The 27,102-nt window shown below is 42.9% G+C and overlaps 2 protein-coding genes across 5 annotated transcripts in view; both read left to right on the top strand.

Annotated features, from left to right (window-relative positions):
• Window positions 1–2,742: 2,742 nt before the first annotated feature.
• olfml1 (olfactomedin-like 1) lies at window positions 2,743–3,804 on the top strand. Its single transcript, XM_014125482.2, has 2 exons — window positions 2,743–2,935; window positions 3,059–3,804. The coding sequence occupies exons 1-2, from the start codon at window positions 2,743–2,745 to the stop codon at window positions 3,802–3,804; spliced, it is 939 nt and encodes a 312-aa protein (XP_013980957.2).
• A 4,067-nt stretch (window positions 3,805–7,871) lies between these two features.
• ppfibp2b (PPFIA binding protein 2b) overlaps window positions 7,872–27,102 on the top strand; it is an 87,454-nt gene continuing 68,223 nt past the window's right edge. The window contains exon 1 of one of the 4 annotated variants that reach the window (XM_045688381.1): window positions 7,872–8,054. The gene's annotated coding sequence lies outside the window, so the exon portion shown is untranslated. Of the gene's footprint in view, window positions 8,055–21,646; window positions 21,793–25,773; window positions 25,891–26,259; window positions 26,663–27,102 lie in introns of those variants that run through there. The other 3 variants (XM_045688384.1, XM_045688382.1, XM_045688383.1) reach the window with 3 other exon arrangements.

Raw genomic sequence — 27,102 nt, 5'->3', positions numbered from 1 at the left:
GTTTTCAAGGCTACAATGCTGAAGTCAACCGAAAGAAAACTTCTGCTGTCACGTAGCCTAGCAGATAAGAGTGTTGGTCCAGTAACTGATAGATTACTGGTTTGAATCTCCGAGCCGATTAGTTCAAAAATCTGTTGATGTTCCCTAGTTGCTCCTGTAATTCGCTCTGGATAAGAGTGTCTGCTGTCTAGTGGAAGTATGCTTTGATATTTGAAATAAGGTAACTTCCTGACACTGAAAGGATAGTCAGATAAGTGGAAAGATGGCATGGAGAATATTACCCGATGAGACCAGTTCTATGCAATTCAGCTTTTGAGGGTTGTTCACACACAGACTGATGATGCAATATCTCATTGACAACAGACGGAAAGGACAAACGCATACAGACATATGAAACCTGAGGGGTACACTATAAAGCAGGATCAAGGGGTTAGCCAGCTAACTTGCCTAAACATTCTGATATAACTTTTATATTTTGTAGAAAGATAAGATTGAAATGGGCATGGTCTAATTTATTTAATATCTATGTTTAGTTTTTTTGTGAACCATAAAATCAATAGTTATTTCTGGTTACTTATCAAAGTTAGCTAACTAATGGATTATACTTTTTAGTGTACCTGTCTGATTTCCGAAACAAACTTGCAATGGAAGGTTACAGGAAGTGTCGATTGCTGAAAGTACACAAACTCTTTCAATGTACCAAAAACAAACGTACTGGACTGGACACAGCTGGCATGCAGGTCCTCAGGAGAAAATGAAAACTTCGTTTCTCCAGATAATGTGGCACCACCTGCTGGTAGGAACAAGGTCACTGTCTGTTGGATTCAATGAAATCAACCCGCAGAGGGATAGTTTTATTGGGCCAAAAGTAATCTTCTAAAACTATAAACAAAGATGAAGAAATCTATTCAGAGCCTGTGCCTGTTCAACAGCTGACTGAACAATGCTCCAACTTCTAAAATATTGAAATAACAACCAAAACCTACAATTTTTCATAAATACATTATATGATTACAATATCCAAAATAAGACAGTATGCATCAACATTTTGTGAAATCTTTATACAATGGGAGAAAAACAACAATCTAGAAAATAATAGATCAATGCATGCATTATAAAAACCCCTTTGACTTTTATCCTGCATAGTTTCGTCTTTTTTCAGGACTGGGGACAAGGGCCCATCTGGATAATATTAGAAGTTCTAAAGACGCAGCAGCCTGAGCAGAACTCTCTCTCAGAAAAAGGATAGAGAAACTCCTGGAACTGTCTCTCAGAAGAAGGATTCAAAACCTTCCAGAACTGTCTCTCACGTCAACCAACAACAAACATACAGCCAGATGCCTCTGGAATTCAACCACACAACTCACCAGGGAGACATATTTTTAGGTTAGTTCAGAACTAAATTCTCTTAAAGGAATAGACTTTTGTGGTTGTGTTTGAGAGTAGTTGAAATAAGTCCTAAAAGTGTGTTTGATGTATACCTGGATGTTGACACTGCTCGTCCTGAGCCTGGGGTTGGGGCACGCTCAGAGGTCCACCCAGGAAGCCTTCATGATGCAGTATTTTGAGAGGAGGATTGCCCAACTTGAGGTAAGAGACAAAAACAAAAGCCTAAAGACTCCAAACTACATGTTTTCTTCATTACACACAGAGTATGAAAGGATTGGCTTATGGTCAAATAAAAATAATATCATATTTTCAGATTATTCTACCTCATTGTTTAGTCTGTATTGATAACATTACAGCAACACTAAACTAAAACCACTGTTAACAGCAAATATCAAAACAAACTGTTCAATCACTGTGACGATGTGAACTAGGGACTCCAATGCATATACAACCTACTCTCATTTGCCACCAAACACTGTTTGCAAATGTTTTTGTTTGTTTATGTGGTTAGCGTGTACCGCTAAACATGTCCCAAAGTTCTTATACAAGCGATCACACGCAAGTAGAAATTGTTAACAATGTTTATTAAGAATTTAAGTTACATTGTTTCGATTTATCGACCTGTACTCACCATCGCAACAAAAAATGTTGGACTGATTTGAAGGGGCCCAAGACGAAAAAGGCAGTTTCATAAATTAGCAGCGTTTCAATCTTCTCGATTTGTCAGTTGGGATAATTAGAGTACAGCGTCACCTTCTATCACTGGATTGAGGTACGTTTTTGAGCCATATCCCACGCCGGCTCCATTTTGCGCTGATTAGGGCAGCCAAGCGTTTCTAAACTATTCTGGATCATTTCAGGAGAGCTTGGGCTAGAGTGACATTTGGTCCCATTTTTTTTGTTTTACTCAGCAGTATGAGTAATTACTGATGTTATAGGCGCTCTGCCTTAGAAGCCAGTTGTTGCCTCAGTTATTGGCTATTTAGATGATTGTCATTTTGAAAGTGTCAGAGTTCATCAATGTCTTGTAAACATCCATGGTTCCATTTCACCTTCTGCACCTATAAATAAATGCCTCCATTTTGCACCTGATTTTGTCTGAATCCTTACACTTTACACCCCCTGACAAGACCACCTAGGGTCCACTATCTTACAATCACATTGTGCCACTTCTTAGACAGCATCTGCTTGCTCACCTCTCTTGCCCAGGAGCGTCTGATCAAATGTGAGCAGAACACCCAGCGGGTGGACCAGAAGATCTATTTACATTTACGTCATTTAGCAGACGCTCTTATCCAGAGCGACTTACAAATTGGTTACCTGTCTACAAAGGTGCGTGGCCAGCTGGCTAGCATGGAGGTGCACCGAACAGAGGTAAAGACCCAGGTGGATAATGTAGCCAAGCGGGTGGAGCGAGTGGAGAGGGACGTGGAGTACCTGGAGAATAAGACCCCTAACCAGGCCCACATCGAGGTAGAGGAGGCCCTGATGGAACAGCAGATGAAAGACGCCCAGAAGAAAAAAGTAAAGATCACACTGGGGACAGGTACTTAGGAAACTGATGTTAACTGTAAAACAATGTAATATATGTGTGTGTGTGTGTGTTGTACATGATATTGAGAAATAAATGATGATACTTTCAATCTTACTCTTGTCCTTTCATGTATAGACTGCAACATAGCTCTCACTGGTGTGAAGTCTCTGATGATAGTGAAGAAAGCAGGGGATGTCTATGGATCCTGGCTGCAAGACCCTACTAAGGGCTCTGCCAAAATCTATTTCTTCAGCGGGAATAAGAACAACACCGTACTGGAGTTTAAATCCTTGAAGACCTTCACTGAGGGAAGGCACGCCCAGGCTCATCCAATTCAGCTCCCCTTTCCCTGGCAGGGAACAGGCCATGTGGTCTACAATGGTTTTCTGTACTATCACAGGGCAGACACACCCAACCAGATCTTAAAGGTCCATCTCCTCAACCGCACTGTGGCCGACAGTATGCTGCTGGCCGGGGTTGGCCGCCTGCCTACCTACGCCCTCACCACGCACACCTTCCTGGACCTGGCTGTGGAAGAACTGGGCCTGTGGGTCATCTACTCTGACCCAGAGTTTGGGGGCAACCTGGTGATCACCAAGCTGGACAAGAGCAGCCTGGCTGTGGAGCACACCTGGGACACCACCTGTACGAGCCGCGATGCAGAGTCAGCATTGATGATCTGTGGAACGCTGTACGTGGTGTATAACTCCTGCTGTGGAGGGCGCTCCAGCATTCAGTGCCTGTACGATATCCACGACCCCATCCACAGTGAGGAGAGCCCTGTGCTGTTCTTTCCTAAGCGCTACACCAACCACTACAGTATGCATTACCACCCCAAGGACAAGCAGCTGTATGCCTGTGTAACAGGGTTATATTGGTGATTCCCCTTGCCACTTTATTGTTAAGCCAATGGGTTTTTGGTTTTATTTTTGTCTTGCCTTCACCTACTCAACATGGCATCTTATTGGCTGGTTTGCGTAGCTTGCTTATGAGGGAGGATGTTTCAGTTAGAATCGTCCCAGTGAACAAGCACCAAACCAGCGGTAAGTTGTTGGTTGCAAAGCACTGTACGTCAAGAGTGATTTTTATACTCCCAAGTGATGATTTAAATGTACAATTTATATACATTTGTTTGTAAATGTTATTCGAACATCACACATAAGATGCAGCGGTTTTTGGTGAATATTTGTGGTGCATTTTGTTGTAGAGAATTCCAGCTAATACTCGCTAGCAACTTACTGTGTCTGGTGGGGGGGGTTGTATATGTTGTACAGTGCGTGAGTGCAGAGTTGGATGGTGAGCCGTGCATTGCATGACGTGCAATTTTGTGCTGTTCCTATCAGAATAAAGCTCCATGACTGGTGTTACAAGTTGGAGTTCGTGTCGATGATTGATTGTACACAACGCAAGAAGAGTACTGTTACACCTGGGATGACGGCTACCAGACCATCTACAAAGTGGACCTCAAGAGCAAGGCTGAAGTCTGACACGAGTCTACATTAAACGCTTATCAGTCATAGAACCACAGGCGTATTCAAAACATAACTAATTAACAATGTCCATATTCTTATCATAATAAAAAGTATAGCCAACAATAATCAATTTAAGTTGAGGTAACACAACACACAGTTTACTAGAGGCCCATATTTTCACGTGACTTTCTACAAGATTATAATAAACTGCATTTAAAAAGTTGTCTTTCTGAGAGCAATGTAGTGGTCAGATGGTTCTTAGTACAATGTAGTCAGATGCTACTTGGAGGTACAGTGACTGAAAATACGTTTTGCCAATATGGCACTGTTGAACGGAATGAGCTAAGAGAGCTCTCCCAAAACAGTAGCTTTTTGCATAGTCATAAATGTTTATGGAGCAACTTTTATGACCCTGCTGAACACATCAGAGCTCTAAAGATTGGATGTGCCTGTAAACTAATGGGAAACAACTAAATCTGACATTTCCACAAACTGATGGCACTATTCTATTAACAGAGAAACCATATTTTCCCATTCCTGTTCCTATAATAATTTTGATATGAGCTTCTGTTCTTGTTCTTTGTGGTGACTTTGAAAGGCAGTACATGACATGTTATTATGGTGTATGTACAGTGAGGGAAAAAAGTATTTGATCCCCTGCTGATTTTGTACGTTTGCCCACTGAAAAAGAAATGATCAGTCTATAATTTTAATGGTAGGTTTATTTGAACAGTGCGAGACAGAATAACAACAAAATAATCCAGAAAAACACATGTCAAAAATGTTATAAAATGATTTGCATTTTAATGAGGGAAATAAGTATTTGACCCCTCTGCAAAACATGACTTAGTACTTGGTGGCAAAACCCTTGTTGGCAATCACAGAGGTCAGACGTTTCTTGTAGTTGGCCACCAGGTTTGCACACATCTCAGGAGGGATTTTGTCCCACTCCTCTTTGCAGATCTTCTCCAAGTCATTAAGGTTTTGAGGCTGACGTTTGGAAACTCGAACCTTCAGCTCCCACCACAGATTTTCAATGGGATTAAGGTCTGGAGACTGGCTAGGCCACTCCAGAACCTTAATGTGCTTCTTCTTGAGCCACTCCTTTGGTGCCTTGGCCGTGTGTTTTGGGTCATTGTCATGCTAGAATACCCATCCACGACCCATTTTCAATGCCCTGGCTGAGGGAAGGAGGTTCTCACCCAAGATTTGACGGTACATGGCCCCGTCCATTGTCCCTTTGATGCGGTGAAGTTGTCCTGTCCCCTTAGCAGAAAAACACCCCCAAAGCATAATGTTTCCACCTCCATGTTTGACGGTGGGGATGGTGTTCTTGGGGTCATAAGCAGCATTCCTCCTCCTCCAAACACGGTGAGTTGAGTTGATGCCAAAGAGCTCCATTTTGGTCTCATCTGACCACAACACTTTCACCCAGTTGTCCTCTGAATCATTCAGATGTTCATTGGCAAACTTCAGACGGGCATGTATATGTGCTTTCTTGAGCAGGGGGACCTTGCGGGCGCTGCAGGATTTCAGTCCTTCACGGCGTAGTGTGTTACCAATTGTTTTCTTGGTGACTATGGTCCCAGCTGCCTTGAGATCATTGACAAGATCCTCCCGTGTAGTTCTGGGCTGATTCCTCACCATTCTCATGATCATTGCAACTCCACGAGGTGAGATCTTGCATGGAGCCCCAGGCCGAGGGAGATTGACAGTTCTTTTGAGTTTCTTCCATTTGCGAATAATCGCACCAACTGTTGTCACCTTCTCACCAAGTTACTTGTCAATGGTCTTGTAGCCCATTCCAGCCTTGTGTAGGTCTACAATCTTGTCCCTGACATCCTTGGAGAGCTCTTTGGTCTTGGCCATGGTGGAGAGTTTGGAATCTGATTGATTGATTGCTTCTGTGGACAGGTGTCTTTTATACAGGTAACAAACTGAGATTAGGAGCACTCCCTTTAAGAGTGTGCTCCTAATCTCAGCTCGTTATCTGTATAAAAGACACCTGGGAGCCAGAAATCTTTCTGATTGAGAGGGGGTCAAATACTTATTTCCCTCATTAAAATGCAAATCAATTTAAACATTTTTGACATGCGTTTTTCTGGATTTTTTTGTTGTTATTCTGTCTCTCACTGTTCAAATAAACCTACCATTAAAATTATAGACCGATAATTTCTTTGTCAGTGGGCAAATGTACAAAATCAGCAGGGGATCAAATACTTTTTTCCCTCACTGTATATGGCATAGCAACCACGTGGACAGGCTAATTGTGCATGGGCCATGTGTAGTCAAATGAGATTAGGTAGCTAGTTATAGAGCCCCACAGTTGGTGTCATAATACCCATAAAACCTAGTGGTCAAACAGGGAAATGGTTCCAATCGTTTTTACACCATTCATTATTCCCATAGGGAATTTTAGAAACACTTAAAATAATGTCTGTGTTTCGTGTAGGCTTATGATGTTTTGATAACTACGTAAATCACTCTCACAAGGTGCCTTGTATCAATATATTCAGGTCTATTTACTCTCAGATGAAAAAATGCTAATTAGCATCAAAGTAGACATCATGGAAGACTACAAATCCCTGCAAACTCCTGCACGGCATCTCTAGCTGACACCTTTGCTAACAGGTATTGTGTCAATTTAAAACTTGCACATGACAGTTCAAAGAAATGTCAGTTTAAAGAAATGTAATTTATTCATTACTAAATTCATTACTAAATTAAGCTAACATTATATGTTAATCCAGAGATTCTTACCTTTGCCTCAATTCGGCAGTCTCGTCCAAATTATCATGGCATTTGTAGTTCTTTACGATAACCACATAAGATAGCTAATTAGCATTTCATTTTTGGGGGTAGATACAGGAGACAGTTTTGATAAATCACCTTGTCCTAGAGAGATTTACATGGTTATCAAAACGTCACGCCAGGTAATCCCATATGGGAAAAAATGCATGGTGGAAAACGATGGAACCATTTCCTTATTTGACCGCTAGGTTTTATGGGTATTATGACTCGTACTGTGGTAATCTAACCTGAGATATTTTTGCTGAGTTTTTTGTATAACTATGCTTGTCTCACTTATAATCAGCAGATGGCACTGTTGTCAAGAACGTCAGCACAAACACCAGTGAGCCAAGCGTCCAAATGATAGGCTATATGCTTTAGTCCTACAGTCGTAGGGTATATAATACTGTGCACGTGCTGGGCCATGGCAGACTCAACCAAGTGAGATACAAATTTGCACAGGTAAATGGGACCCCCCCCCCACAAAAAAAGTGTATTTATGTGTACACAAATAGCATACACAAGATGTGATGAGTTGTAATATATTTATTACACGTAATTACAATAATTTGTTGCAGATGTGAGTTTACATGTAGTCTTGTTAGAGTATTGAGGAGGAAGAGTAGCTAGAGCACATGGACTGTGTAGTTTGATGGGATGGCACGCCCTTAGAATCACATGACAGGTGGAGAGGCTTTATGAACACATTGGCAGCGCGAAGGCACAGTCGGTCAAGGCGCGGAGCATCCCATCGTTGAAGACACCACTAAGGACGTTTTTAAATCCAAGGTGGTCAATAGTGTATTTTGCAAGTTGAAGGGGAGGAATACGCGCTGGAGAGCAAGTCTCCGAAGTCGAGGATAATATAGGTAATGCCGAGACACTTGTTTTCTTATTACTGTTTACTTAGTAAAGTTTGTATCCTACTCGCAGGTATTCATAATATAAGTACATACGAATTAAATCCTATCTGTAGCCGAATGTACGACGGCTTTGTGAATAAACACAATTTTAATTGTTCTATACAAAAAAAAATTCAAGTATGTTCAATATACTGATTTGCTTACGGAACAGGTGGATGAGCGCTGGGAAAGTGACAGAATAAAACTTGTCTGAACATGACTGCAGTTGTGTACAGTATGTGGTTTCAACAGTTTCTCAGCATTCCACAAGTATCTAAGCACTTGGCATGTAGCTTTATTTAAATAAAGTAGTAGTGGTTGTTTTTCTCAATTTGTTTTTGTTGCAGTTGCTTTCACACTTAGTAGTAAAATTATATGGTTTTCAGTTTATATATGTACACAATTTATGTAAGAATTATGAGGAGAAAATGGGCTACATTGAATGCACACAAAGCAATTCCCTGCTTTTTAATGGTTTGTATGGGTTTCTGTTGTTGAAATGCAGTTTTGTTGTTTTCATGGTAGGCTATAGTAGCCTATGTTGTGTTAAATGATGTTGCAGCCTACTCACCCAAGTTTAATTGCAGACTATCAATTATGGACTGCATGACAAGCAGCTAAATATTTATTGCTGTGTATGATATGGTAATTTGTAAGTATCAAGACTGTAGTGCACCCAGCTGTGTGTGCTTGCCATCAAACAGCGAAGATGATTCATAGACCAGAAATGCTTGAGTGTCTTGAATATGGACGAAGAGTTGGAGGGGACTTGCACACAGGATACAATGTATTCTGTTGCCATGCTCATCCCAAGTGGCCCAGGTCTCATTAATCTGAATAGAATTCCCCCTAAACACCAGTGTTTCATTGGTCTCCAAATTATACTGAACAAAAATGTAAGCGCAACATGCAACAATTTCAAAGATTTTACTGTGTTACAGTTCATATAAGGAAATAAATCAATTGAAAAAAATTCATTAGGCCCTAATCTATGGACTTCACATGACTGGGAGTACAGATATGCATCTGTTGATCACAGATACCTTTAAAAAAAAAAGTAGGGGCGTGGATCAGAAAACCAATCAAATCAAATCAACTGAGGCAGGAAAATGATGTGGCAATATTGAAGCAACATCTCAAGACATCAGTCAGGAAGTTAAAGCTTGGTCGCAAATGGGTCTTCCAAATGGACAAGGACCCCAAGCATACTTCCAAAGTTGTGGCAAAATTGCTTAAGGACAACAAAGTCAAGGTATTGAAGTGGCCATCACAAAGCCCTGACCTCAATCATATAGAAAATGTGTGGGCATAACTGACAAAGTGTTTGCAAGCAAGGAGGCCTATAAATATGACTCAATTACACCAGCTCTGACAGGAGGATTGGGCCAAAATTCACCCAACTTATTGTGGAAGGCTACCCGAAATGTTTGACCCAAGTTAAACAATATAATGGCAATGCTACCAAATACTAATTGAGTGTATGTAAACTTCTGACCCACTGGGAATGTGATGAAAGAAATAAAAGCTGAAATAAATCATTCTCTCTACTATTATTCTGACATTTCACGTTCTTAAAATAAAGTGGTGATCCTAAGTGACCTAAGACAGGGAATTGTAACTAGGATTAAATGTCAGGAATTGTGAAAAACTGAGTTTAGACGTATTTGGCTAAGGTGTATGTAAACTTCCGACTTCAACTGTACACACGGTCACTGTGGGGACGACGTTGTCGATGCACTTATTGATGAAGCCAGTGACTGAGGTGGTATAATCCTCAGTGCCATTGGATGAATCCCAGAACATATTCCAGTCTGTGCTAGCAAAACAGACCTGTAGCGTAGCATCCGCGTCATCTGACCATTTCCGTATTGAGCGAGTCACTGGTACTTTCTGTTTTAGTTTTTGCTTCTAAGCAGGAATCAGGAGGATAGAATTATGGTCAGATTTGCCAAATGGAGGGTAAGGGAGAGATTTCTATGTGTCTCTGTGTGAAGAGTAAAGGAGGTCTAGAGTTTTTTTGTTCTCTGGTTGCACATGTTACATGCTGGTAGAAATTAGGTAAAACTGATTTAAGTTTGCCTGCATTAAAGTCCCCGGCCACTAGGAGTGCTGCTTCTGGATGAGCATTTTCTTGTTTGCTTATGGCCTTATAGAGTTGGTTGAGTGCGATCTTAGTGCCAGCATCGGTTTGTGTTGGTTAGTAGACGGCTACGGATAATACAGATGAGAACACTCTCGGTAGATAGTGTGGTCTACAGCGTATCATGAGGTACTCTACCTCAGGCGAGCAATACCTCGAGACTTCTTTAATATTAGACATCGCATACCAGCTGTTATTGACAAATAGACACACAACCCTGCCCCTCGTCTTAACAGACATAGCTTCTCTGTCCTGCCAATGCACGGAAAACCCAGCCATCCATGTCGTCGTTCAGCCACGACTCGATGAAACATAAGATATTACAGTTTTTAATGTCCCATTGGTAGGATAGTATTAATTGTATCCATTCTATTTCCCATTGATTGCACGTTGGCCAATAGTAAGGATGGTAGTGTAGATTTACTGACTCTCCTACGAATTCTCTGAAGGCAGCCCGACCTCCGCCGCCTTTTTCTGATTTGGGGATTTGGGCCTGGCCACGAGAAAGCAGTATATCCTTCGGGTCAGTCTCCTTAAAGAAAAAATCTTCGTCCAGTTCGAGGTGCGATAGCAAAGTTGGTTAGGAGCTCGTAAAATGGCAGCCATCCCCTCTGGCGCCATTGTGTGACCACCATTTGCCTCATGCAGTGTGACACATCTCTGTCGCATAAAGTTGATCAGGCCGTTGATTGTGACCTGTGGAATGTTGTCCCACTCCTCTGAAATGGCTGTGCGAAGTTGCTGGATATTGGTGGGAACTGGAACACGCTGGTGTACACGTCAATCTAGAGTATCCCAAACATGCTCAATAGGTGACATGTCTGGTGAGTATTTAGGCCATGGAAGAACTGGAACATTTTCAGCGTCCAGGAATTGTGTACATATCCTTGCGACATGGGGCCGTGCATTATCATGCTGAAACATGAGGTGATGGCGGCAGGTTAATGGTACGACAATTGGCTTCAGGATCTCGTCACAGTATCTCTGTACATGCAAATTGATGATAAAATTAAATTGTGTTCATTGTCCATAGCTTATGCCTGCCCATACCATAACCCCACAGCCACCATAGGGCACTATGTTCACAACGTTGACATCAGTAAACCACTCGCCCACACAACGCTATACACGTGGTCTGCGGTTGTGAGACTGGTTGGACGTCCTGCCAAATTCTCTAAAACAACATTGAAGGAGGCTTGTGGTAGAGAAGTTATCATTCAGTTCTCTTGTTAAAGCTCTGGTGGAGTCAGCATGCAAATTCTCATTCAAAACTTGAGGCATCTGTGGCATTGTGTTGTGTGACAAAACTGCACATTTTCGAATGGCCTTTTATTGTCCCCAGCACAAGGTGAACCTGCGTAATTAGCATGCTGTTTAATCAGCTTTAATCAGCTTCTTGATATGCCACATCTGTCAGGGGAATGGATTATCTTGGCAAAGGAGAAATGCTCACTAACAGGGATGTAAACGAATTTGTGCACACAATTTAAGATAAATAAGCTTTTTGTGCGTATGGAAAATTTCAGGGATCTTTTATTTCAGCTCATGAAACATGGGACCAACACTTTACATGTTGCGTTTTATATTTTTGTTCAGTATCATTCACAATACTGTTGTTATCACAGAGAGAGGGTGCTTGTTGCATTATTTTTTACATTTTTAATTGTGTAGATTTTTTTCTCCCCAATTGGTAGTTACAGTCCTGTCCCATCGCTGTAACTTCCGAACGGACTTGGGAGAGGTGAAGGTCGAGAGCCGTGCGTCCTCTGAAACACAACCTACCCAAGCCACACTGCTTCTTGACACAACACCCGCAACACCCGCCAGCCACACCAATGTGTCGGAGGAAACACTGTACATCTGGCAACCGTGTCAGTGTGCATTGCGCCCAGCCCGCCACAGGAGTCGCTAGTGGGTGATGGGACAGGAACATCCCTGCCGGCCAAACCCTCCCCTAACCCAGACGACGCTGGGCCAATTGTGCGCCGCCCCATGGGTCTCCTGGTTGCAGCCTGCTACGACAGAGCCTGGACTTAAACCAGGTTCTCTAGTGGCACAGCTAGCACTGTGATGCAGTGCCCTAGACCACTGCGACACTCAGCAGGCCCCTCATTCTTAATCTATTGAACTTATTTGATTGCACTGTAAAAAAAGCCAACTTAACCAATTGCTTAATCAGTGTTATTCTGTGAGTTGAATGGACTTCAAAAGGACAAGAATTTAAGCTAATGTGTTCAAGTTTGTTTACTCAACAAACTCTGCTTGAAGTGAGCTGAATTTGAAAAAGCTTGTTAAGTAAAATTACAAATTAATGTTTGCTCAAAACCACTCAAAACAACCCCCATCATTATCATATTTCCCAGCATGCTCTATTGCAGGATGATTTTCAGAATTTTTTGCTGAAATACTTGTGTTCTTGCTTGTACATTGATTGGTTTATGAATCTTATGCTACACAAACATAAATAACATACATTTTTCTAAACTAATCCATTTTGTTGTAGTTGGACTTTTTGCACCTGTTACTGAGATAGCTATTCCAGTTTATATGATTTAGGTAGTCTCAATGTTCCCTACCCTGACAGTCCTTCTCAATGTACGTTGTGGGTGATTAAAAGTTCCAATTGTTGCATATCCTCACTCTGGCTGGATTCCAATAAGAATTACACATCACTTTGCAAGCCAGCATAATGTGACTTGCAGGCTTGATGTGGCCTGTAAGCCAGGAGTTTCAGACCACTGTGTTAGGATGTAACTAGGCCCTCAAAGAAAGGCCTTATGATTTATGTATTGTCATAAATATATACATTTTACAGTAAGAAATATGCAATTAAAGGAAGTATAAATTCTCAAGTTGAATTGTATGTTCACTTAACCATCAATTCAAAGTTGAGTGAACTTACAATTCAACTTGACAATGTATGTTGATTCAGCTACAGTATATGCCCAAATGTTGAGCAAACTCACCAGCCTGTTGCAGCTGGTTGCCTTACAATTGTACATTTAATTATTATTATTATTATAATTATTATTTTTCTATTTGGAGTTTAAATTAATGTGAGGAAATACTAGTTATTTCCTACATACAAAGAATATTCAAAGGAGAGTTTGCATTTTAAGTATAAGCTTATATCCTGCACTAAGTCACAGAATGAGGAAGAAAAGACATAACCATAGTAGCAGATCAGGGCATTATACTCTGAGGATCAAACAGTGTGTTTAATACCAACAGGAGTAGTCATCCTTCCAGTCCTAGGTTTGAATAATTATTCTGTCAACTCACACGGCTATGGCATTGTGAGTCATCTACAGGAGGTAATCCTCAGTCAGATACTGGATGTCAGAGAGCGGAGAAAGCTTACTACTCCCAGGAGGGCTTGAAAAATCACAGGGAAGAGAATTTCTTGTGTTGATTTTAGAGCCCGACCGATATTTTTTTTTGGGGTCCGATACCGATTCAGATTTTTTTTGGGGGGGCAAAACGTATCAATACTAATGTATCTGCCGATAAACTGTTTTACAGCAGGAACATTTTTCCACATTGAGTTCTCATAAATTGCCATCCAAAAGAGCGATTGTACAATACCTATGCTTCAGATGTTGATTTCATACATTGTGACAATAATGACACATCATGAGAATGGTGTGTTCAGATAAGCATGCGATTTCCTTTTTTCATTCTATTTATTAAATATCGGTTATCGTGGCGTTATTGACCAATATGGAGGTAAAAGGCCAATATCGGTCGATTAATAGTGGGAAACCGATAAATCAGTCGGGCTCTAGTTATTATATCATTTTCCTACTAGCAAAGGAATGTTCTACCAGAGTTCTCTCAATGAATGATACTAGTGGACAGACCTCTGGGTAGCCTATGTATGGTGCTGGACACTTCTGTTTTGAGGTGGCGAAGATAAAGAAACAGACAAGCTAGTGAAAGGGATCTGCTGTGTTATTACATATAAAAAAAACACACTTAAAGCGGCAATCAACAGTTGAAACAATAACAAAGCACTGATTTGCTGCAAAGCTGAGGGATGGGGCTGAAGAAATGGAACCACTCAAATTCATAGACAGAGCTACGTATGCAAGAACTGATCATCCATGACATCACAATTATAGTTTAACCATGTTTTGAGGCTATACAATGTTTGTTTGCATTTACTTTGTTAACAGTACAGTAAAACAAGTTTATATTGTGGATTCTGATGGGGTACGACAGTTGAACTAAGCTCATGAGGGAGTTATTTTTTAAGAATCAAATCCGTACATATCATTCATTTATAAGTCCAAAAATGGATGTAGCTACTGCAGATTGCCAATTTAATATACTGTATGTGTAGAAAGTCAAGACAACACATTGGTAGTCCCACAGCTGGGCGGCAGTCAGCGGGGCTGTGCTCTAAGGATCATGTGCTCAGACAAATGGATAAGGCCCATTATTTGTCCTGAGCTCTGTTTTATGCCTCTCCCCAGCCCCATGTGAAACAGTATGCGATTGTATGTCTTTGAGATGATATACCCTCCCAGGACCCAGGCCAAATGCATAAACAAATATTGCAATTGTTTAGCAACTTCCCCCTAAGGATGACCGTAAATGCTATTTTATTTCTGCAGGATTTTATGTTTGCATGGCATTTGGACTGCTATGCATTGCCTGGATATGTTCTGTATGGAAACCATTGAACATCCATGCTTTAGTTACAAGTAAACCTGAGTCGTATGCTGAAATGTCTAATCTTTTTAATAACAAACATATTACTTAAGTTATTGATCCTGGGGTCCACCAGTGACATTCTTCAACCTGTGTGCTTCCCCCCTAACTGTGATGAGAGTTCATCAGACAAAGGTGAGCGACCTCTACCAGGCCAGGACATTTACTTTTTCCCTACTTGACAAAAGGTTTAAAGCTCCATGGTAAACAGGCAGCCCAGAGTTAGCCGGAAGCCAAAAAGAGAGGTTGAAGTGAACATTGTTTTAATCTGACAAAGTTATATGACCATCGCCTGTCAAGGCAAATCAAGCTAAAGCTTTCAGCAGAGCAGGGAAGTGTTGAGTGGTGAGTGATTGCGGGAGGGAAAAAAATCATGTGGGACGTAGTTTGACGGTTTTTCCATGCAGGTTGGTTGTTTTCCAGTTACAGTTGGAGTTCCTTAGCTAATCAGGTATCCCTGTGTTCTCTAGGAATATGATCCCTAAAACAACTAGCTCCCCTCCCAGCTCAGATGGGGGTTCTGCCTGAACGATGTGCTCTTACAACATTTGGATTTGAAAACACTGCACTTTTTATTTCTTATTTTATTTAACCTTTATTTAACCAGGTAGGCTAGTTGAGAACAAGTTCTCATTTACAACTGCGACCTGGCGAAGATAAAGCAAAGCAGTTCAACACGTACAACAACACAAAGTTACACATAAACAAACATACAGTCAATAATACAGTAGAAAAAAAGTATGTATACAGTGTGTGCAAGTAAGGTAAGATAAGGGAGGTAAGGCAATAAAATAGGCCATAGTGGCGAGGTAATTACAATATACCAATTAAACACTGGAGTGAGATGTGCAGAAGACGAATGTGCAAGTAGAGATACTGTGGTACAAAGGAGCAAAATAAATACAGTATGGGGATGAGGTAGTTGGATGGGCTATTTACAGAAGGGCTATGTACAGGTGCAATGATCTGTGAGCTGCTCTGACAGCTGTTGCTTGAAGATAGTGAGGGAGATAAGAGTCTCCAGCTTCAGAGATTTTTGCAGTTCGTTCCAGTCATTGGCAGCAGAGAACTGGAAGGAAAGGCGACCAAAGCAGGAATTGGCTTTGGGGGTGACCAGTGAAATATACCTGCTGGAGCGCGTGCTGCGGTTGGGTGCTGCTATGGTTACCAGTGAGCTGAGATAAGGCGGGGCTTTACCTAGCAAAGACGTAGTTCTGTGTTTGTCTTGGCCCATTTGTCTATGTCAAGAATTTAGAGTCTATCTCACTAGATGGTTCTTCTACAGAGATTAGAGGATGATGGGTGGAATGTTATTAATATTTGTAATCATAATCAATAAAAAATCTCCCCAATTTCATGGTATACAATTGGTAGTTACAGTCTTGTCCCATCGCGGCAACTCCCGTACAGAGAGGCATGCGTCCTCCGAAACACAACCCAGCCAGGCCGGCTTAACCCGGAAGCCAGCCGCACCAATGTGTATGAGGAAACACTGTACACCTGGCAACTTGTGTCAGCTAGCACTGTGCCCAGCCTGCCACAGGAGTCGCTAGTGCACGATGGGACAAGAACATCCTTGCCGGCCAAACCCTCCCCTAACCCGGACGACGCTGAGCTAATTGTGCACCGCCCCATGGGTCTCCCGGTGCCAGCCGGCTTTGACAGAGCCTGGACTCGAACCAGGATCTCTAGTGGCACAGCTAGCACTGCGATGCAGTGCCTTAGACCACTGCGCCACTCAGGAGGCCCCAATAAAAAAATTTAAACCCACAGAAAATCCTGTGTTTCTATGTCAAATGGTTTTGTTTTTTTCAGTCTTCTGTGATGTATATGAAGTGTAATATTGGGTTGCAAACTCAAAATGTAATACATTTCAACTCTATATCTGACATGGTACAGGTGTCTTCTTTTTTAAAGCCCATAACCATGTGTGTGAGCTGTATACTTTTGTTTCAAAGTAGATTTGTTTAAGACTACCAAAAACATTCTGTGACCCTGATTTAGGCCGCTGCAGTAAAGGTAACTGAGGTGAGATATCAAATTTATTTATTTATTTTTATTTTTATTTATTTTTTTTATATAGCCCTTCGTACATCAGCTGATATTCTCAAAGTGCTGTACAGAAACCCAGCCTAAAACCCCAAACAGCAAGCAAAGCATGTGAAAGAAGCACGGTGGCTAGGAAAAACTCCCTAGGAAAAACTCCCTAGAAAGGCCAAAAACCTAGGAAGAAACCTAGACAGGAACCAGGCTATGAGGGGTGGCCAGTCCTCTTCTGGCTGTGCAGGGTGGATATTATAACAGAACATGGTCAAAATGTTAAAATGTTAAAATGTTCATAAATGACCAGCATGGTCAAATAATAATAATCATAGTAGTTGTCGAGGGTGCAACAAGCACGTCCGGTGAACAGGTCAGGGTTCCATAGCCGCAGGCAGAACAGTTGAAACTGGAGCAGCAGCACGGCCAGGTGGACTAGGGACAGCAAGGAGTCATCATACCAGGTAGTCCTGAGGCATGGTCCTAGGGCTCAGGTCCTCCGAGAGAAAGACAGAAAGAGAGAAAGAGAGAATTAGAGAGAGCATATTTAAATACACACAGGACACCGGATAAGACAAGAGAAATACTCCAGATGTAACAGACTGACCCTAGCCCCCCGACACATAAACTACTGCAGCATAAATACTGGAGGCTGAGACAGGAGGGATCAGAAGACACTGTGGCCCCATCCGATGATACCCCGGACAGGGCCAAACAGGCAGGATATAACCCCACCCACTTTGCCAAAGCACAGCCCCCACACCACTAGAGGGATGTCTCCAACCACCAACTTACCGTCCTAAGACAAGGCCGAGTATAGCCCACAACGATCTCCGCCATGGCACAACCCAAGGGGGGGCGCCAACCCAGACAGGAAGACCACGTCAGTGACTCAACCCACTCAAGTGACGCACCCCTACCATGGACGGCATGGAAGAACACCAGTAGGCCAGTGACTCAGCCCCTGTAAAAGGGTTAGAGGCAGAGAATCCCAGTGGAAAGAGGGGAACCGGCAAGGCAGAGACAGCAAGGGCGGTTCGTTGCTCCAGCCTTTCCGTTCACCTTCACACTCCTGGGCCAGACTATACTTAATCATAGGACCTACTGAAGAGATAAGTCTTCAGTAAAGACTTAAAGGTTGAGACTGAGTCTGCGTCTCTCACATTGGTAGGCAGACCATTCCATAAAAATTGAGCTCTATAGGAGAAAGCCCTACCTCCAGCCGTTTGCTTAGAAATTCTAGGGACAATTAGGAGGCCTGCGTCTTGTGACCGTAGCGTACGTGTAGGTATGTATGGCAGGACCAAATCGGAAAGATAGGTAGGAGCAAGCCCATGTAATGCTTTGTAGGTTAGCAGTAAAACCTTGAAATCAGCCCTTGCCTTAACAGGAAGCCAGTGTAGGGAGGCTAGCACTGGAGTAATATGATCAAATTTTTTGGTTCTAGTCAGGATTCTAGCAGCCGTATTTAGCACTAACTGAAGTTTATTTAGTGCTTTATCCGGGTAGCCGGAAAGTAGAGCATTGCAGTAGTCCAGCCTAGAAGTAACAAAAGCATGGATGAATTTTTCTGCGTCATTTTTGGACAGAACATTTCAGATTTTTGCAATGTTACGTAGATGGAAAAAAGCTGTCCTTGAAACAGTCTTGATATGTTCTTCAAAAGAGAGATCAGGGTCCAGAGTAACGCCGAGGTCCTTCACAGTTTTATTTGAGATGACTGTACAACCATCCAGATTAATTGTCAGATTCAACAGAAGATCTCTTTGTTTCTTGGGACCTAGAATCTCTGTTTTGTCCGAGTTTAAAAGTAGAAAGTTTGCAGCCATCCACTTCTTTATGTCTGAAACACAGGCTTCTAGCGAGGGCAATTTTGGGGCTTCACCATGTTTCATTGAAATGTACAGCTGTGTGTCGTCCGCATAGCAGTGAAATTTAACATTATGTTTTCGAATGACATCCCCAAGAGGTAAAATATATAGTGAAAACAATAGTGGTCCTAAAACGGAACCTTGAGGAACACCGAAATTTACAATTGATTTGTCAGAGGACAAACCATTCACAGAGACAAACTGATATCTTTCCGACAGATAAGATCTAAATCAGGCCAGAACTTGTCCATGTAGACCAATTTGGGTTTCCAATCTCTCCAAAAGAATGTGGTGATCGATGGTATCAAAAGCGGCACTAAGATCTAGGAGCACGAGGACAGATGCAGAGCCTCGGTCTGACGTCATTAAAAGGTCATTTACCACCTTCACAAGTGCAGTCTCAGTGCTATGATGGGGTCTAAAACCAGACTGAAGCGTTTCGTATACATTGTTTGTCTTCAGGAAGGCAGTGAGTTGCTGTGCAACAGCTTTTTCTAAAATTTTTGAGAGGAATGGAAGATTCGATATAGGCCGATAGTTTTTTATAATTTCTGGATCAAGATTCGGCTTTTTCAAGAGAGGCTTTATTACTGCCACTTTTAGTGAGCTTGGTACACATCCGGTGGATAGAGAGCCGTTTATTATGTTCAACATAGGAGGGCCAAGCACAGGAAGCAGCTCTTTCAGTAGTTTAGTTGGAATAGGGTCCAGTATGCAGCTTGAGGGTTTGGAGGCCATGATTATTTTCATCATTGCGTCAAGAGATATAGTACTAAAACACTTTAGTATCTCCCTTGATCCTAGGTCCTGGCAGAGTTGTGCAGACTCAGGACAATGGAGCTTTGGAGGAATACCCAGATTTAAAGAGGAGTCTGTAATTTGCTTTCTAATGATCATGATCTTTTCCTCAAAGAAGTTCATAAATGTATTACTGCTGAAGTGAAAGCCATCCTCCATTTGCGAAGGCTGCTTTTTAGTTAGCTTTGCGACAGTATCAAAAAGAAATTTCGGATTGTTCTTATTTTCCTCAATTAAGTTGGAAAAATAGGATGATCGAGCAGCAGTAAGGGCTCTTCGATACTGCACGGTACTGTCTTTCCAAGCTAGTCGGAAGACTTCCAGTTTGGTGTGGCGCCATTTCCGTTCCAATTTTCTGGAAGCTTGCTTCAGAGCTCGTGTATTTTCTGTATACCAGGGAGCTAGTTTCTTATGACAGATGTTTTTAGTTTTTAGGGGTGCAACTGCATCTAGGGTATTGCGCAAGGTTAAATTGAGTTCCTCGGTTAGGTGGTTAACTGATTTTTGTCCTCTGATGTCCTTGGGTAGGCAGAGGCAGTCTGGAAGGGCATCAAGGAATCTTTGGGTTGTCTGAGAATTTATAGCACGACTTTTAATGCTCCTTGGTTGGGGTCTGAGCAGATTATTTGTTGCAATTGCAAACGTAATAAAATGGTGGTCCGATAGTCCAGGATTATGAGGAAAAACATTTAGATCCACAACATTTATTCCATGGGACAAAACTAGGTCCAGAGTATGACTGTGGCAGTGAGTAGGTCCAGAGACATGTCGATGATGGCTCCGAAAGCCTTTTGGAGTGGGTCTGTGGACTTTTCCATGTGAATGTCAAAGTCACCAAAAATTAGAATATTATCTGCTATGACTACAAGATCCGATAGGAATTCAGGGAACTCAGTGAGGAACACTGCATATGGCCCAGGAGGCCTATAAACAGTAGCTATAAAAAGTGAGTGAGTAGGCTGCATAGATTTCATGACTAGATATGTGCTTAGTGTTACAGGATGATGACAGACACTACCATGTTGTAAGAAATAGGCCTAGAGAACCTGGTAAAAGGATTGGTAGATTTGTTTTTGAACGAACAAGGTATGATGGATTTGGTAAGCCCCTGAGCCAAGCGAGGGGAAGGTCATGTTGTAGACAGTGAGGTGACACCTGATTGGCTGGACTTTCCAGAGTTGAGTTGAGTTTCTTCCTGGCCTTTTGTCTGATGTTTGTGACATATTAGAGTGCACCTGCTCGTGGATGACATTTCTCTGCTCCTGCAACCTGCACTCCCCTGCGTCACAGCTGCCAGGTGAGCGGAGCGATGATAGGCCCGGTGAGCTGGCAGAAAGTCAACCGGGTCCGGGTCATCTGTCCTGTCCTAACCCCACTCCAGAGCCCCGGTCTGGAAGACTCAGTGAAGATGAGTAATAACAGCTGACAGCTACTGATATGACTTTGTACTTGTCTTCCATGGAATACTTTGTACTTGTCTTCCATGGAATACCCTCCATACCAATGCAAGTGTAGACTGTTGAAGTTTGTTTGATTCCTTACCTACTATACAGTACTATGCATTCATGCACCAACAGAATTAGTTTGAAAGCGAAGTATCTCACTCCAACAATGGCCCCACATTGGATGGGCTGATTTCATCTGTCAGTCCTGTGGTCTGAGCACATGTTGCCCACAGGTTATGAGACATGCTTTGCATAGTGTGACTATAATGTTATCCTGCCATTTGAGCTGGGTTTGTTCTGGTTGAGCTGGCTTGTGGGTTAAGATGTTGACACCATGTAACCTTACTATGTTCTGTGCATCAGGAGTCATGTACTGCATATAGTGTAGGAGTCTGGTCTACCAGCCATTTTGAATGAGCAACACAGTTCCAAGGCAGAAGCACAGCACACACAAACTCGTCATCTGGCAATGCTATGTGTTAGGCCCCCTGCCAACACTGTTACAATGAAGCCTTGTCTATTATGCAACAGATCACCTTTCTCACGCAGGTCCCCAGTGCCACACGAGTTGAGTCCACTTCTGTTTAGATGGCTACCTCTCAAGCGCCCAGCTGAAATGGAAGGCTGTATGAAGTAAAGGCCTGCAGGCAGCTCGTCCCCTCCGATGTGTCATCTTGTCGACTAGCACATGAACACATGTAAGTGGCAGAATGAGGCCCTGATAGGATGTTAGAGCTGTCAGTGGGGCTATGGCTTTGATGCTTATACTGTATATTAAGCCGTGTTGACACGCTGGTTCTATTGGTCTGCCCACTACTGCTGACACTGGCCTTTGTGCATGCTGGTCTCACTGCCTCAGGGTTAACTACTGTACAGTTCTAGATGTCTAAATAATGGTGTGGAAAATGATGTGCATCCCTTTGGCTTTACTAGCCTCAAGCTAGCCTCATGTTGGTAAGAGAGATTTGGATCAAAAAACTGTCTTCAGTTTCAAACACATGAAAAATATGGTTTTTTTTGTTGTTGTTGAAGAAATAGGATGTGTAGTGTGATCATAAAGTAAATGTCCACTTTATCTGCAGGCAATTGTAAGCAAACCCTGTGATTACATTTTTTTTCCTGCTTCCCTGAGCTAGTAAAACCTCAAACGTAAAAACTGAAACGTGCATGTTTACACTAGTCTACACATTCTCTCCCAGGGCCTCTTACATGTATGGTAATAATGAGGTAGTGCTTATGACTACTGTGTTTTCTTGACTTTTATTTAATGATGTTGGAACCCTTTATCCGCCACTGAAAGGAGCAATGCAATTGTGAGACGTTGCGATCTCATGTTTGCTTGACATGCTCTCAGTCACTTGATTGCTGACATGAGTATGACATAACATCCACTGCCAGGGCGATTACACTCGGGCCGCCTGATATTGACATTTTGGAGAGCTAACGAAGCTTCACCAGCGAGGGGAGGTGGATGGGCTTAATATAGGGCTGACTAAGTAAAGCAAACCAAACCCAAGGTTACAGCAGGGTTCCCCACGTCAACTGACGGCTTAGTTATTTGGTTGGTTAGTTATTGGCTGATGATTTTTTTAATCATCAGCCAGTCTCCCATAAGAATAGTTTCTGTAGGATGCTATTAGAGAGATTTGATCGTTAAATACTCATGGCTTGGAATAAATCTGCTGAGGTATATTAAGCGGATGCATGTTTCTGTTGATGTGCAAAGTCCCATATAGCAGGTCTGTAATGGCCGTCGAAGGGAGTAATCCAAGGCGCAGCGTGTTGAGTGCTCATCATGTATTTCTTTTACTGAGAACACAATAAACAAAGAAACAAAACCCGACAGCCAAACAGTTCTGTCAGGTTAGCAACACTAAACAGAAATTAACCACCCACAAAACCCAAAGGAAAACAGGCTGCCTAAGTATGGCTCCCAATCAGAGACAACGATATACAGCTGTCCCTGATTGAGAACCATACCCGGCCAAAACAAAGAAATAGAAAACATAGAAAAAAGGACATAGAATGCCCACCCTAGTCACACCCTGGCCTAACCAAAATCGAGAATAAAAACCTCTCTATGGCAGGGCGTGACAGTACCCCCCCCCCAAAGGTGCGGACTCCGGCCGCAAAACCTGACTCTAAAGGGGAGGGTCCGGGTGGGCCTTCCTTACGGCGGCAGCTCTGGTGCGAGCCGTGGACCCCGCTCCACCTTCGGCTTGGCCCTTAGGTGGCGCCTCTGGAGTGGGGACCCTCGCCGCCGACCCCGGACTGGGGACCCTCGCAGCGGGCCCCGGACAGGCGGGCGACTCTGGCAGCTCCGGACTGGAGGGTGACTCTGGCAGCTCCGGACTGGAGGGCGACTCTGGCAGCTCCGGACTGGCGGGCGACTCTGGCAGCTCCGGACAGGCGGGCGACTCAGGCACAGGACGCACCAGGCTGGGGAGACATGCAGGAGGCCTGGCTCTGGGCGCAGGCACAGGACTCACCAGGCTGGGGAAACTTGCAGGAGGCCTGGCTCTGGGCGCAGGCACAGGACTCACCAGGCTGGGGAGACTTGCAGGAGGCCTGGCTCTGGGTGCAGGCACAGGGCTTACCAGGCTGGGGAGACTTGCAGGAGGCCTGGCTCTGGGAGCAGGCACCACTGTAGGTCTGGAGCGCACGGCCTGCACAACCCGTCCTGGCTGAGATGTCACTGTAGCCCGGCACGGGCGAAGCGCTGGCACAGGGCGAACTGGGCTGTGCTGGAGATTGAGGGTTGCCGTGCGTAGAGCAGGCGCAGGGTAGGCTAGACTTAGGAAACGCACTGGTGGCCAGATGTGCTGCGCCGGCACACTTCTCCCTGGCTGGATGCCCACTCTAGCACGGCACTTCTTCTGTTCATCTCTTCTGCCTTCGTGGTCGAAATTCTTGGGTATTTCCTGCTCAACCCCTTATTTGCGTTTGTGACATCCAGGCCTCCAGAGCGTTCTCACTCTCTCTCTGGGCTTCAACAGCAGTTGGCTCTGCTTATCCAAACAGGCCAGAGTCAATGAGGGAAAACAGTAAACTCACACCCCTCTGTGCTTCACCCCACTTCACATGCTCTGGCATTTCTGTTCACATTACCCACCAGACTAATTGTTGAAAGCAGTAGGACCACTTCTTAGGCCCAGCCATTAGTGTCAGAAGACCTGAGAGTTACTCCAACAGATAAAAGTGGAATTTACGTCTTCCTCTGGTAACTTGTGATAAACACTAGATGTTCAGGTATATGAATTAAGCAGAAAAGTTTCACCCCCAAAACTGTACGGCCTTGATGGCCTCCTTAAACAAACAATCAGGAATCATGTTAAAATGGCAATCAAATGCACTTCCTTCATTTGAATCTTGTGGCCATTTGACTTACACACAAGCCATCCTTTGGTCTGGTGAATGTGGGACTTTTCTGGTCCCTGTGAACGAATGGGACACCGCTGATGGCTGTACTGTAACTCTACCCAGCAGCGCTCAATGTGTCTGTCGTCAGCAGAGCATGAGGAGTGCAGGCCGGGACAACATGGACAAAAACAGGAACTTGATCTTCCTCCCAGTGTTACTACTGTTACTGTCTGGCTCAAACAAAGCTCACCATTCATTATTATATGTCCTAACTGCAAGGGACCACAGATATCATACCTTCTGATAAAACAAGTATTTATCATCTACACACAAGATTGTTCGACCAGAAATGTATTTCCATAGAAATGATATTTATTACATTCATTTGGATCCTGCAGACTTATATCAAAGACTCAGACAATGGTCTTGAGTGGGCATTGAGCTCATTTGCTCATACAAGTATTTGTCTTTTCTCAGTTGGACTTTGTATTGAGGTGGAAACTTTCTTGTTAATCATTAGGCCTGTGTTCCATTGACATCTGTACTGTATGTAGCCGGTGAACAGCATTTTAATAAATTAAAAACCCTCCTGACATGTTTATACTGATAATGATCAAACGTCATTATCACTGTGTTAATACACTTATTAATGATCTTACAGGCATCATATGTTGTTCTTGTAATCTCCCAGAGACTTTTGAATGGCAGGAGTATGTTAGACAACACATGGTGGTGATAGCGCTGGCTGAGATAGAGCATCCCTCCAGTCCCAAGTGCTCAGCCAGAATCAGCTATTTCCTGGCCAGCGTGAAGGAATGCCTCAGGTCCACACTCTAATTACAACAGCATAAAGTCGCTGGCAGGGGACAGATAGAGGGCCATGAGGATCTGACCAGTATTACACGCTGCTTCTTTTTATCAAGCTGGGAGCTTGGCAAATCTACTTTTTATAGTCCTTATAGTCCTTTGATAGGACTGGAGGGAAACTCAATTGTAAATAATCTGTCATAAACTTTTTCAGGATTATAAGGTAAAGGCATGGAAATTGCAAAGCACTGTTTAGAGGTTCAGACCTTCTCCCTTGTAGGAATGTTTAGAATAATTTGGGCCCTTAGAGGCCCAAGTTACTGTCTCTCCCTTTTTAAGCAGGTCCCATGCAGTGCTTATCACAGTTCTCCAAATGGATAATGTGCAGAAACCAGATACAGAGCTGGATATCTGTAATGTACTTAGGACACTGTTCGGCATGTGATGTTTTCGGATGTCACTAATCATTTTACTGATAGCAGCAGAAGCACTCGGATGCTTGGTGATTCTCCAAACTGTGGGTGGCTCAGAAATGCACTTCTGAAAGTCACTGAACGAGCAGCAGGAGAGAATAAGGCTGCAATGACCTAGCAGACACAGCGGTTTGACACTGTACGGACTATACACAGGTGCAGTGGATTTGTATATTTATTTGTACAGACCAAGAACATCTTAAGATTTGAGGAAGTTATAGAGTTACAGTTCACACGTTTCTAAAGACAGTGGCAAGGGATGATTCAATCTTTATATCGTATTCTTGTAAATCTTTTTTTTGCCTAGATTTAATAATTTCAACAGCATAACACAGATATGATTCTACTTAGGCTACAGATGTTACTTGTTAAGGTAATATATTATTATCCAAACCAGCTTGGATTCAGTTTGTTTATGGGGTTTGTGCTTCAGGAGAGGAGAGGTTTGTTGTTTTAACCTTCAGAGTTTTTTGGCACACCACATAAATGCCCCGGCGGCTCAATTTGACTCAGCACGGAACCTCCAGGTTATGTAGCATTTTATGTGGTCTGTGGAGTAGTTTAAAAGTCCTTTATGTCTTTTCCAGACAGCAACACATTGTTCTAAACCTGCTGTTTTCTGCATTGTGAAAGTTGGATATAGCTGAAATGTTGAGTTTTTGACAGAAATTTGCTTTGACAGCACCGGGCTAGATTTCACTCTCTGTTGAGTCGATGGCTTATCCAGCGAGGAGCAGGCCCAGGTGTTTGAATTGAAAATACACCTTGCGGCGGAGAAAGGTGCTGACCCATGGAACATTATTGTGAGAGACTGCTAGACTGCACTGTCAGGGGCAGAGGATGAAATGGGAAGACAAAGGGACATCCTGAGCACTGCTAGCTAATGTTATCCTCTTCAAACAGGCTCAGCCTACTCCTCTTTTCTGTGGTAAGAATGACTGTGATAGCTGACTAGTGACACTGGGCCCAAATTAAATAGAAGGCTTTAGGTGCTGTAAGGTTATTGATGGGTCTGTTTGCTTGGTTATATTTTAGTCATATTTGTGTCTGCAAAGTACCACCTCAATGCTTTCTTGCTGTGCAAAGCATTAAGACCGGGCAGAAAATGTAGTTCTTATAACAAACTGCTGTCATGACAGGGTGTACAGATGCAGGATCTTAATTTGACCAGTTTCTCACAGAAGGAAAATAGTCCTTCAGCAACATGGAATGTGAATTATTGTGTGTATTATATATAATGGGCATTTTTGTAGGGGTTGATATATTTTCTGTTAGGTGAAATCAATTCTGAAATGTTAAAATGGAAATTACAAACTTTAGAAGCCTTTTTAATTAAACCTCAAATACACTACATGTTTGCATTTCAGC

The sequence above is a fragment of the Salmo salar genome, chromosome ssa10, assembly GCF_905237065.1.
Source record: "Salmo salar chromosome ssa10, Ssal_v3.1, whole genome shotgun sequence".
Classification (NCBI taxonomy): Eukaryota; Metazoa; Chordata; class Actinopteri; order Salmoniformes; family Salmonidae; genus Salmo; species Salmo salar.
The sequence above is the reverse complement of the archived record's forward strand: the minus strand, read 5'-3'. Positions and strand labels throughout refer to the sequence as shown.